At 44.7% G+C, this 13,868-nt stretch overlaps 1 protein-coding gene across 2 annotated transcripts; it reads left to right on the top strand.

Annotated features, from left to right (window-relative positions):
• Nucleotides 1-68: 68 nt before the first annotated feature.
• Nucleotides 69-13,126, top strand: CSTF1 (cleavage stimulation factor subunit 1). 2 transcript variants are annotated; one of them, XM_015066951.3, is made up of 6 exons: nucleotides 69-214; nucleotides 3,815-4,015; nucleotides 5,940-6,217; nucleotides 6,369-6,566; nucleotides 7,364-7,754; nucleotides 10,926-13,126. In XM_015066951.3, exons 2-6 carry the CDS (start codon nucleotides 3,847-3,849, stop codon nucleotides 11,183-11,185), a joined length of 1,296 nt encoding a protein of 431 aa, XP_014922437.2. In that variant the 5' UTR covers nucleotides 69-214; nucleotides 3,815-3,846; the 3' UTR covers nucleotides 11,186-13,126. The 2 variants fall into 2 exon arrangements, with proteins under 2 accessions (XP_014922437.2, XP_014922434.2); XM_015066948.3 differs by lacking the exon at nucleotides 69-214 and adding an exon at nucleotides 288-389.
• Nucleotides 13,127-13,868: the final 742 nt, after the last annotated feature.

Below are 13,868 nucleotides of genomic sequence, written 5' to 3'. Positions count from 1 at the left end.
ACGTCCAAGGCGGTGACAGCACGCAGGCGCACTTGCCCCGTAAGGCCCCGGAAGTGGTGGAGCCAACGGCCCGCCGGACTTTGGCCGTTCTAGCGCCTGCGGTGCCCTCCGGGACCCGACATTTGTCAGCGAGACAGCATTTCCTTGGCGTCAGTCAGCGTTGTCGCGCAAGAGCTAAAGTCGGAGGAGGTTAACGAACCCCTCGAACGCGCCAGTAAGTAAGATGGCGAGAAGGGCAGGAGAGAGTGGGGCCGATCGATAGCGCAGCGCTCGGCGCCTCGCCCTGTGCGCGTGCGCAGTGAACGTGCGCTCGGAGCGATCGATCGGACAGATTGCGTGCCTCCATTTTTCTGGGAGAGAGCGGGAGACCGAGAGAGCCGGACTAGCGGGTACTGGGGGGCTGGGATGCATGGAGAGCGGCTGGTGCGGTCCGCTGGGGTCTTCACGGGACCCCCGGAAAGACGAGCGCGGCGGGAAGGCCCGATAGTGAGCGGGGTGGCATGCCCCCTGAGTTGCCAGGCTCGGCCTGCACACCCCTTTCTCTTCCTCCAAGGCCTCGCTCCCATCCTTGGTGCTCTTCTGTGGCGGGACGGTGGCGGAGCCTAGTGAGGGGGCGTCTGTGTTCTCGCCCTGGTCCCCCCTTCCAGTTCCCGGGTGTAAACAGTTTCTAGGTCCTGTTCTTCCTGACCTCGGGCCTCGCCTGCAAACTGGGGATGGTAATTAGGCACCTACTAGCGCAGGGAGCGAACGTTCTGTGAGAGTTGAGAAGCGGGGCTCGGCCTTTTCTTTTTGAATCTTTGTACACGCCGTGATGCTCCTGGCATGAGTGCAGAGACGGGATAGAATAGTGGTTAAGTTCTGGGCTCTGGTCTGGGCAGTCCTGGCGGCCACTTGACGAGTTACTCGGCCACATTTTATTTTCAGTTTCCTAAGTTCTTTGTGCCGATTTCATCATCTCTATCGTGCCCTAGTGCTGTCTGCACAAGCATAGATTTATATACATTTGCTTCTACATGTGCTTGAATACTTTGAATGATTTCATTCAATGACCTAATGCTTGTAAAGTGCTTAGCACAGTGTCTGGCAAGTGCTCACAAACGTTAGCTGTTGTTAGTAACACCCATCAGTGCAGCACGGTGAGGACTCAAGCTCTGGGGTCAAATACCCTGAGTAAAGATCCAGGCTTTGCTATTTACAAGCTCTTTGATCCCATGTAAGTTAACCTCTCTGGCCCTCATGTTACCTATCTCTAAAATAGGATTAGATGAGTATTCAGTGAGGTAATGCATCTTAGTTGCTTATGTGATGGGTGTCATAGACTACACTGAATGTCTAGTTTTAGCTAGTTTGTCATTAAGCTTTTAAGGAGCACTAAAGGTAGTCGTTAGGAACAACACAGTCTCTAGAGTCAAACCATCTGCATTCTAGTCCAGGTTTCTGTAAGCACTAGTCGTGGGACCTTGAACAAGTTACTTTCCCTCCTCATCTTTAACACGATCACATTGCTTCTCTTACAGGATGGTGTTGAGGATTAAGTGAGATAAAACATAATGAACGCCCAGTAAATGTTAACTATTCTCATTATCAGTAGCTTCAGTTATTCTCCGGAGGGAGTTAGAAAACATGGTTTCCCACTTCTTTCCTATAACACACCCCTCCTTCCAGAATCAGTCCCTGTAAAGTACAGGAATACCAGGCAGTGCTGGTGTTACTGCTTACTCCTCTCCTTTCTTGTATTCATCCCCCCACCCTGTCTCTCTCTCTCTCTCTCTCTCTCTCTCTCTGCCTTATACTCTGACTTCCAATTTCTTGTCTGCCGTCGACTTCTGTTCTTTATTGCTGTTCCCAGGCTCCCGTGCCCTTCTGATAGCTGTCCAGACATACATACACATACGAATATTGATTTTTGAAAGTCAAAGTTATCTGCTGTCCACCAGTTGGAGGTTTTTGTTTTTTTTTTTTTTTTTTGCATAAACCAGAAACCATCATCTACAGTTTTCATTTTACTTTATAAGAGAGAGCTTAAAAACTTGGAAACCAATCCAAGTGCCCTTTTTTCCTTTTTTTTTTTTTTAAAGTTTATTTATTTTGAGAGAGAGTGAGCAGGGAGAGGCAGAGAGAGGGAGGAGAGAGAATCCCAAGCAGGCTCTGCAGTGTCAGCGCAGAGCCTGATGCAGGACTGAAACTCACAAACCCTGAAACCATGCCCTGAGCTGAAATCGAGAGTCGGTTGCTTAACTGACTGAGCTACCCAGGCACCCCTTTCCGTTTTTTATACTCGTTTTGGCCATACCCTATTTGCCAATATTTTATTAAGCAATTTGTTTCTGAATCTTTCCAAGCATTCAACTTGATTTAGTTTTCATAGCGTGGTGGCTTGTTTGCCCTCATGTTTTTATTTACTATATAATTAAGTTATATAATTTAACAAAGTTGGTTACCTTAAAACATGTTTTTTTTTAAATTTTTTTTTTAATGTTTATTTATTTTTGAGACAGAGAGAGACAGAGCATGAACAGGGGAGGGGCAGAGAGAGAGGGAGACACAGAATCTGAAATGGGCTCCACGCTCTGAGCTGTCAGCACAGAGCCCGATGCGGGGCTCGAACTCACAGACCGTGAGATCATGACCTGAGCCGAAGTCAGACGCTTAACTGACTGAGCCACCCAGGCGCCCCTTAAAACATGTTTTAAGAATGAACATAACTCAGGGCGTCTGGGTGGCTCAGTTGGTTGAGCGGCCGGCTTCACTCAGGTCGTGATCTCATAGTTCATGGGTTGAAGCCCTGTTTCAGGCTCTGTGCTGATAGCTCAGAGCCTGGAGACTGCTTTGGATTCTGTGTCTCCCTCTCTCTCTGCCCCTCCCCAGCTCACTCTCTGTCTCTCTCAAAAATAAATAAACGTTAAAAAAAGAAAACTTTAATTTTTTTTTTTTTTTAACATTTACTTATTTTTGAGACAGAAAGAGAGCATGAACAGGGGAGGGTCAGAGAGAGAGGGAGACACAGAATCTGAAACAGGCTCCAGGCTCTGAGCCGTCAGCACAGAGCCCAATGCGGGGCTTGAACCCACGGACCGCGAGATCATGACCTGAGCCAAAGTCGGCCGCTTAATCGACTGAGCCACCCAGGCGCCCCCAAAAAAGAAAACTTTAAAAAACAAAAAAAGAATGAACATAACTCAGAGTGCCTGGATAGCTCAGTCTGTTAAGTGTCCAACTCTTGATCTCAGCTCAAGTCATGATCTCACAGTTGCAGGATTGAGCACTGCATCGTGGATCCTGCTTGGGATTCTCTCTCCCTGCCCCTCCCCTGCTTCTGCTCTCTCTCTCAAATAAATAAACTTAAAAAAAAAAAAAAAATAGCTGACATTAGTAAACATACAGCTTACCTGGTGGAAACAGTAATGTCTAGACATTCAACAATAGTAGCCATCTTCCCTACTGCAAAAACCAGTCGGTATTTTCTTAACAGAAGAAACAGAAGATTCTGGGATAGCAGACTAGAATAAAAGTGGCAGGTGGGTAGTATGACAGAATAATTGATGAAAAGAAGTTCTGTAAATAGTTGCTGGTGCGATTTGAGTAATTTCTGTGTGCTACTATGCTCAATGCTCTGCACGTGCCATCTGTTTTTACCTTTGCTAACGTGCTTAACAGCTGAGGAACCTGACCTCAGGAACGAGGTCACTGACCGAAGATGATGCAACTAGCAGGGCCGGGACGGAAGCCCCGCTGGTCTGCCCAGACTGCTGCGTGGCTTCCGTGATTTACCGGTGCCTCCGCCCTTCACCATCCCTGTTTTCTCCCCTTGCAGCTGCCAGGGAGATTGTCTTCGTCTTCTCCGAGATGTACAGAACCAAAGTGGGCTTGAAGGACCGCCAGCAGCTGTACAAGCTGATCATTAGCCAGCTGCTCTACGATGGCTATATTAGCATTGCTAATGGCCTCATCAACGAAATCAAGCCGCAGTCTGTCTGTGCGCCCTCGGAGCAGCTCCTACACCTCATCAAACTAGGTAGCTTGGGGACGCGTGGATTCCTTGACAAGGTTTCAGAGGTCTTCACGATCAGAATTTTTCCCAATGATTTTTGTTCAGTCTTAGTGCCTAGTATGTGTCAAGTACAGTGGTAGGTACTGAAAGGGTAAGCAAACCCCAGATTATGAAGATTTCAAACCGGCTGTAGCCCCAGGATCTCTATGAGAATTATCTGGAACATTCTGTCATTGTTTTATTGACTGCAGATTTCAACTCACATGTCATCTCAGAGTCCTTTTCACTTTTTTGAAAATAACCCACTATCTTCCCCAGACTTCCCCAGACTTCCCCAGTTATTCTACAACAACAACCCCATTTCCTTCATGACAGAATCACTCTCCGAAATGTACTTCATTGTTTCAGGTTGTTTCCCACATGTCTGTACCTTCCCCAAGAAAGGACAGCACGTGCAATAAACATCAGGATCTCTGTCTCGTTCAACAGTACATCCTGGTGCTTGCCTGGGCTGTAGAAAGCACTCTATAAAATATAGAAATCCCAATATGTTTACACCCTTTGACTTAGCAATGCCAGTTTTTGTGGTTTTTTTTTTTAATTTTTTTTAATGTTTATTTTTGAGAGAAAGAGACAGTGTTTTGAGAGAAAGAGACAGAGGTTGGGGGGGTGGCGCAGAGAGCAAGGGACACACAGAATCTGAAATAGGTTCCAGGCTCTGAGCTGTCAGCACAGAGCTTGAGGCGGGGCTCGAACTTGTGAACATTGAGATCATGACCTAGGCCAAAGTCAGACCAACCGACTGAGCCACCCAGGCGCCCCATGGTGTTTTGTTTTGTTTTGTTTTGTTTTAATTTAAAAAAACAATGTTTTTTTCATGTTTGTTTTTGAGAGAGACAGAGCACAAGCGGGGAAGGGGCAGAGAGAGAGGCTCCAAAGAGTGGAAGAATCCAAAGCAGGCTCCAGGCCCTGAGCTGTCAGCACAGAGCCCGATGTGGGGCTCAAACTCACGAGCTGTGAGATCATGACCTGAGCCAAAGTCAGACGCTTAACCAACTGAGCCACCCAGGTGCCCCTAGCAATGCCAGTTTTGAGAATTTGTTCCGAGGAGATAAAAACAACTGAAATATCCAACAATAAGAAATTCGTTGTGAATGTTCTTGTATCCTCAAATTGGGTCCAACCACACGATGTAGATAAAAATTACACTGGCCAGATTTTTATTCTGTTTGAGTAAATGAACAAATAAGTCACAACATGTCATATGGTTTGGTTCTATTTTTGTTGCAAGAATTGTAACAACTGTGCATGGAGAAAGGTCCAGAAGAATTCATCCCACCATTTTAACAGTAATTATCTCTGAGTAATCTAATACAAGGTCATTTTTGTGTTCATCTCTATTCCTAATTTTTCTTATACTAATAAACATACTGTTTATACGGTACATGAAGTTATTTTTCAATTTAAAATGCATTTTTTTGAAAAACTTGTTTATTTAAATATCAACAGTCTTTCAACTATGTTTCACTAGTGTTAGTGCTAACAGTGTATCTGTCTTAATGAGCCCCAGAGCTGCTACTAACAGATCTCAGCACTAAAAATATTAAAATTCAGAACGAGAAAAAATGGGCAGCTTAGATATAGAACTGCTTTTTTTGAGTTTCTGTAGTCGTCGTTACAGTAGAAAATTTTGGAAGCAAAAAAACGGGGAGGTGACGTGACCTATTGAGCCTGACCTTCCGCAGTCAATGTTATATTGCCTACGGTGTTGTCACTGAACATACACCCGGGTTGACATATACATAATTTTGTGAAGGGTTAAGTGTCAGGCCACTCCAAGACAGAGTAAGTTGATGTTGGCCAACATCTTTCCCAGTTTGGATCCAGAATTTTGTCTTGGCTTTTTAAAATGACATTTTTGCACGCACTTAATTTTGGTTCATTTCAGGAATGGAAAACGACGATACTGCAGTTCAGTATGCAATTGGTCGTTCAGATACAGTGGCCCCTGGCACGGGGATTGACCTAGAATTTGATGCCGACGTCCAAACTATGTCCCCAGAGGCTTCAGAGTACGAAACATGCTATGTCACATCCCACAAAGGCCCCTGCCGCGTAGCCACCTACAGCAGAGACGGGCAGTTAATAGCCACCGGATCTGCTGATGCTTCCATAAAGATACTTGACACGGAAAGAATGTTGGCCAAGAGCGCCATGCCAATAGAGGTAAAAATCCCAGCAGCGTACGTACCATCTGCCTTTCGCTCGCTGCTCGTCGGGAGAGTGAGAGACTAGTTTAGACCAGCTTTAACTTAGCATAATCGGGGGCTTTGAGTCAGATTTTGCCCTTTGAGCATCTCTTTTCTCGTTGGTCTAGGTCATGATGAATGAGACTGCACAACAGAACATGGAAAACCACCCAGTGATCCGAACGCTTTATGACCACGTGGATGAAGTCACATGTCTCGCTTTCCACCCAACAGAACAAATCCTTGCCTCTGGTTCCAGGGATTATACTCTGAAGTTATTTGATTATTCCAAACCATCTGCAAAAAGAGCCTTCAAGTACATTCAGGTTAGGAATGTTTAGAAAGGAGCTATCCAGTTTCTTCCAAAAAGCAAAGAGCACTTACTGTATGACTGTTCCTGTTCTTAAAGTAGCCTCAGGGATCATCTTACAAAACGAAGCAGCTGCAAGGACGCGTGCTGCAGGTGGCATGGGAATCAGTGTATTGGCCCGTGGTTCCCACGCTGTCAAGCACCCACTTTCTCTGGTCAAGTTTATGCAACAGGGGCTCAGAACCTGTGTCACTCTTTCAAAGTCGCAGATCCCTGTTTAAAGGTGAAACAGTCACTTCACCGAAGTTTAACTTAACGGGAATCAAAAAATTATTCAGTTGAAACTCTCAGACGTTTACTGCAAAAGTGATATTTTGAGTATGCAGGAAAGAAATACTAATGTTTTAGTAGTGGCTTCCACCTTTTAGTAATTGAACTGAGTTTTTTACTCAGTATTTGGAGCCGTAGGACAGATTAAAGAAGCTGTCCACACTTACAAGTTGTGTTTATCCTCATTCGTTAACGTGTGAAACTATCCTAGCTTGATGGTGTTCCATTCTCAGTTCTCCCGGTGCTCGTTTGCAAATGACGAAGCTCACTTCCACGGTTTTGGGAGTATAATCCCACCAGTAGTTGGTTTTTAAGATCTCTGTTCAAATGATACCTTCCCGTATTTTACAAAGTTCGTTGTTCCTTCTTCTGCCTTGTAACATCTGATCGTTGTTTTATGTAGTCTCTCCGTCAACCAAATATTTTCCACATTTTCTCTGCATTTAATTATTCACCAGCCACTTAATGTGTCTGTCCTAACAGGAAGCTGAAATGCTACGCTCTATCTCTTTTCATCCTTCCGGAGACTTTATACTCGTCGGGACTCAGCATCCTACTCTTCGGCTTTATGATATCAACACGTTTCAGTGTTTTGTCTCTTGCAATCCTCAAGATCAACACACCGATGCTATATGCTCCGTTAATTACAATCCCAGCGCCAACATGTATGTCACCGGTAGCAAGGACGGCTGCATCAAGCTGTGGGATGGTGTTTCAAATCGGTGCATCACAACCTTTGAGAAGGCACATGACGGTGCTGAGGTTTGTTCTGCCATTTTCTCCAAAAATTCCAAATACATTCTCTCCAGTGGAAAAGACTCCGTAGCTAAACTTTGGGAGATATCAACAGGACGAACACTGGTCAGATACACAGGTACGTGAAAAGTTGCTGTTACCTTTTCTGTAGCACTTTCTGGCTTCCAGAAGAGAGCCACACGATAAATGTATGCGTTGAGCAAGGCAGATGTTACACCTCTTTTAGGTAAGAAAGCAAAGCTTAGAGGTTAAGTAGTTTAGCCAAGGCTACAGTTGGTAAGAGCTGGAAATAGAACCTTCGTTTCTGAACTGTGTTCTTCTCAGTACGTCACAGCTTCAACTAGATGTGAGTCTATGCCAGTAACATTGAGACTCTGGTGGTCCGTTTGTAGACCAGTGGTCTGCCCTTTTCCCTCAGAAACATAAAAGCAGTCCAGAGAAAAGGCGGAGTCAGTGGATCTCAATGAGTGTACACTTTAGGGAAGGAAGGCGGAGAGGGGCCATCTAGGCCTGTTCATAAGAGAGCACAGCTACCCTGACAGTTACTTGGTAATGAATGTTGTCAAAATATTGTCTTATTCTTCTGTTCCTCGGAGCAGCAAAGGCTGTTGTTTGGTAGCAAACCTCCAGGAAAGCTCAACTAGTTTCCTCTGTTGTGAGATGTTTGTGTCCCACACTAAAATCACCATAACCAGAACTTTAAAACTCTACAAGAAAACACCACCAGGACCGCCTGGGTGGCTCCGTTGGTGAAGCATCTGACTTCACCTCAGGTCATGATCTCACAGTTCATGGATTTGAGATTCGAGCCCCGCGTCGGGCTCTGTGCTGACAGCTCAGAGCCTGGAGCCTGCTTCAGATTCTGTGTCTCCCTCTCTCTCTGTCTCTGTCTCTCAAAAATAAACATCAAAAAAATTTTTAAAGAAAGAAAACCACGCCGTCGTAAGGGCTCAGCTGCTACGGCAGTCGCTTCTCCTCTTAGAGAAGATTGAAGAGGCAGGGACGTCGGAGCCACCAGGGTGCAGTATCATCCACCTCACATCCGTCTCCTGGGGACACTTTGCTTCCTGCCGTCCCTCTCTGGCTCTGACACAGACCATACAACTAGCAGGTCTTAGGAAGCGTCAGTTTCGTCCTCATTCTTGGTCCTTTGTTGAAACGCTCCTGTAGGGAGGTATTTTGAAAACCTTCCTCTAATTCTTACTGTTAAAGGGCTGTGTGCTTGTTGCAAAAAGAAGATGCAAAAGTGGTCAAAGTAAAAGTGGGCTGGCCGTCTCCATCTTCAGCAGTAACAGCCGCCATCGGGTGTGATGTGTGTGGAGGGCACGCGCCAGATTCTCACAGCATTTCTTAACGTTTGCTTTGTCCTGTGAACGGCAGAATGTTTTATGCTTCTGTGGGGCTGCCTGGTTTGCTTCGGCAGAGAATTGGGATTTGATTTTAAAGTAAGATTATACTGAATCGATACGCAAATTCCCTCGTTTTCTAACTCACGGGCTAAGAGCCCATGTTTAGGTCTGTGTTTCCAGTTTTAATGTTTAGTTAGAATTCAGTGGGTTTTTGAAATACTGAAGGAAAAAGAAAAGCTATCGAGCATTAGAAATTTCAGTGTGAGAAATTAATTCAGAAGACTAAATAAAATGCTGAGCTAGGGACACCGTGTAGCACGTGTAACAGACACCTGCCAGACACTGGGCAGTGAGCTCAAGGAGAGAGAGATGACCATCAGTTCTACAGACCTAAGAAATGCACGTCAGAGTTTCTTTTTGTACTCCCCAGAGGGTAGGAATTTAAAAGATTGATATTCTCTCGTATTGAACAACATTTGGGGAAGTTACATACCTCGTTGTTAAGGAGTGCTGATTGGAAACCTTCTAAAGGGGGGTTGGTGTCATGAATCCTATTTTTCAGCATACGTATATACTTTGGACTCTTAGAAATTCAGCCTAAAAAGATTGTTGGCAGGTATGCCCACGCACATGTAGAAGGATGTCCGTCCCAACATAGTCTCGAAGAGGGAAGCGTTAGAGACAGCAGAAGTGTCCACCAGAAAGCACCGAGGGCACTCTTGTCACACGTCCTTTTCACAGCGTGCAGCCGTTAAAAACAAATACAGGAACATTTGTGAGCATATGTATGCCACTGGACGTGCCCTCATGCCAGTCCTCGCAACATCGTGTGGGTTGGTGCTGTCATTGTCCCCCAGAGAACGGAAGAGAAAGGTAAGGCTTAAAGGTGCTACGTAATGTGTCCGTGTTCACGTCACTAGTAAGTGTTGAGCCCAGATCTGATGCCAGCGCCTCTGTTTTTATCCATTAAGCCGTATTTCATCTTTATAGATCTCTGCTACACTGCTGTATAAAAATAGCATATGATGTGAGCTCCGATTTACAGAATACAGAGGTATTTACAGAGATATTTAGAAAGGATTCATCGAAATACTGACTCTGGGTGTAGAATTATCAGGCGGTTGTTCTTTTTAGACTTTATATGATATTTTAAACATAAAGTCTGTACTTTCACGGTCATAAAAAAGCCTAGAGCTTCTTTTTGGAGAGCGGACGTTCAAACATCCCAGCAATTCTGTTCTAGGAATTTAATCCTGAGGAAATAGTATGTTCGGCATAAAGAATTTGTCAGCATAACTTGCAACCAGATGCCTCTAGCAGGAAAAGAATTACTAAATAGTAAGGGTGCTTCCAGATGGTGGTGTATTTTTGCGGCCAGTAAAAAACACAGAAAAATGTACCTAATGAAAAGTTGGTTTAAACTATGACAGAAATGACCTATATGACACGGCACCAATTTCCTACTTTGTTAATGTTTTATTTATTTTTGAGAGAGAGCGAACACAAGCCGGGGAGGGACTGAAGGGGAGGGGACACAGGATCCAAAGCGGGCTCTGTGCTGAGAGCAGCGAGCCCAGTGTGGTGCTCGAACTCCCGAACCACGAGCGGAGTTGGCCGCTCGGCCAACTGAGCCCCCCCCCCCCCCCCCCCCCCGCCAGGTGCCCCTGTATTTTTTTTTCTTAAGACGTCCCTGTGCCTGGAAGTACATCGGGACGTTGACGGAGTCGGCTGCCTCAGGTGGTAGGTCAGTGGCGATTTATTTCTGCATGCTTCTGTGGAGGCTCCAAAATTATACGATAAATGTGTATTACTTCTGTTTTAAGATGCCGTTTTTACATCGACAGGGTAACGAACAGAAGGACGGCAGTGTGAGGGTCTCAAGTGTAGCCCTGGGGAGCTAGCCCTGCCGCTCTGACCCTTAACCTCTCGTGTCCGCGCAGGGGCCGGCCTGAGCGGGCGGCAGGTGCACCGGACGCAGGCCGTGTTCAACCACACCGAGGACTACGTGCTGCTGCCGGACGAGCGGACCATCAGTCTGTGCTGCTGGGACTCCCGTACCGCCGAGCGTCGGAACCTGCTCTCCCTGGGCCACAACAACATCGTGCGCTGCATAGTGCACTCGCCCACCAACCCCGGCTTCATGACGTGCAGCGACGACTTCCGAGCCCGGTTCTGGTACCGGCGATCCACCACGGACTAGCCCACCTTCCTTGCCTAGGGTTCTTTTCTCGAGGACTGTGCCCCTGCCCCCACCGGGTCCCGTCGCCAGCTTCGGTAGTAAGTCACCGCGCCATCTGGCGGTTGTGCCGCCACCTCTCCGTCCTTGGATTTGTACAAAAGAATCCTTTTTTACCTTGATGCAGAATCATGGTGGGAAAAGTGGGAAACGCAGATCCGTGCGTGCGGTTGCTCTGCATTCACTGATTATCACAGTGTGATTTTCATCGGTTTTGTAAATACAGGACTTGCCACTTCTCTTGAATCTCTTGATCATTTGAGGAAAGGTAGAGTTTTAAAGTGCTTTCTAGATCTCAAGTGGATCTGTCGTGAGGGATTTTCATCCGGTGGTTCTGTCGACTTCTGTGCCTCTTCTACACACGCCCTCTTTGTGTCTTTCTTTTCAGGACACATTTTGGCAGGTAGGTGGGCCTGCAGCTCTGAGAATCCAGAGCGTTGTGCCGTTTTAAAACCAGTTTAGAGAATCCATCAGTCCTATCCTGAAATGATACCATTCTGATAATAAAGCTCAGATCTGCAACTTTAGTGTTCTACCTTTTTCACGTCAATAAAATTAATGGCCAGTTTTTCCCGAAGATTTCTAGGAAACGTATCTTTCGTCGTACCTCCCGCGTTCTCCTTTCATTGCCCACAATGCTTCTCTTCAGCAAATACTTCTGATAAGGTTATTACCAGCGGATGGAAAGCGTAATTGAAGATAAGCCAATCTAATCAAAATTCAGTGAGCCCGCTGCTGCTCTCCGACCGTAGCTTATTTCACAGATGATTACTATTGATTGACTTTGTTCTTACATAATTTTAAATCTTATTTTTCAGTTCTCTTCAGCATGAATCGTTCACTACTCGTCGTGGATGCACGTGGCAACTATGTTCTTGGAAGATTTTTGCAATTAAATCTTGATCAAGGTTTTTCTTGAAACTTTCTAATTTAGAAAGTGACAGCATTTCTCTGGATTCAGCTCAAGCTAGGTGAGGGGACCCTAACCTCCCCTCTGCCAGATAGACTTTGGTTTATATTTATCCCCAAGTGCAAATACCTCATGCTCTGGGTAGGAATACCTAGAAATATAATCTAGGGTCAGTTGATAAAAATACTAAATAGATTGATTGTTTCATTTTACAGGAACTTTCAAATCTTCTGAAGTTTATTGCCTAAAAATTCTGTGTTAGTCATCCTCCTTAAGGATCATTTCACCTCTTTGGCCTGTGAAACCATTTTAAGCATTCTTAATGTGTTAAATCCGTTTTCATTCAGGTTTCCAAAGCTGTATTTTTTGGTCTGTAGTGAGTTTAGATTTATTTTTGTTTTGTGTCCTGATTCTCCAGTATTTGCACGTGACTGTGGGTGCTCCTTTATAGGATGAGAAGAAACCTGCTGAGTAGGAACAGGAATAACCAGTTCCATAAGGAAATTACAGACCAAAAGTCCTCACTTCTTTTTCTGGCTTTTCTTTTGCTTTCCACGTACGAAATTACAGCAGAGGCTGAACACGTTCCGCATTCCTCTGCTCTAGCACATGTGCTAGAATGACCACATGGCATTCCTGATTGAAGTCCCACTGGGTCTTTTTAACTGTTCGTGAATTTGAATAATGATGCCTACTTTTTCCAGTTTCTGGAATAGTCTCAGCCATGGATCTGAAGCTTCAGGACTTCTGTCTACAAGATCAAGATACTTTTCTGTGCTTCCAAAATAGACACATTTTTTCTTCTAAAAATCACATCAATATTTTGAACCGGTAAGAATGCTGGGAATATTACATGGACTCGCCATCAGCATGTCATTAACTGTCCCATGTGACACCTGGTTTTCAAAAACAGTGAATGATAGGAACTTAGAACTTCTATGTTATTTTTTAAAGATATGTGATTTCTAAAATAAACTTTTTGTATATAATGGTAATTTAAAGCTAGTCCTTTTTTTTTTTTTTTTTTTTGGACCTTGCTTTGAATGTTTACATATTTGAACATGTGTTCTCCAACAGCAGTCATGACTTTGGACTGGAAACTTTCATGCTCTTCTTTTAGTGTTTCATTCTAGAAGTACGATTTTTATAGCAGATCTCCTTTAGCTATGTATCTCTTTTACTCTACAAATTTAAAATCTAAAAACTTTATAATTCCATTTCTTATGATGATTCAAAGAAACCAATCTTTTACCTTAAACTTTGGTTTCCCTTCGGAAGGGCAATGATGGGGGGAACAGCCTCAGCTGTATTAGCGACATGTTAGGTAGTAAGGCAAGTCATTTCAATGTCACAGCTTCCTTTTCTGTGATTAAAGTGCTTAATCAAAATCATCCCCAACATGCACTCAATCAATGAAGTGATTTTTTTTTTTTTTAACACAGCAAGATATAAACAGATTTGGGGGAAGACTTCTGTTTCTGAAAATACAGTGGACCAGATGCTCTAGAGAGCCCTTTCAATACATACCTGTTTAGAATTTATTTTTAATCTCTAAATAGATGTCTGAGCTAGCAAGAAATTCTCAGGCAGTTCCTGAGAGGCAGAAACAACCAAAAACCACAAATCTAGACCATCAGGACCGATGGGGCATCCAGCTGAACCAAGGGCATTTGTCACTCCCCTGGAGCCTAATGATTTCTGAGCTCTGACCACAAGGTGGGAGCTTTGATCAAGACC

Source organism: Acinonyx jubatus, chromosome A3 (assembly GCF_027475565.1).
Source record: "Acinonyx jubatus isolate Ajub_Pintada_27869175 chromosome A3, VMU_Ajub_asm_v1.0, whole genome shotgun sequence".
Classification (NCBI taxonomy): Eukaryota; Metazoa; Chordata; class Mammalia; order Carnivora; family Felidae; genus Acinonyx; species Acinonyx jubatus.
This window is presented reverse-complemented; position numbering and strand designations above follow the sequence as displayed.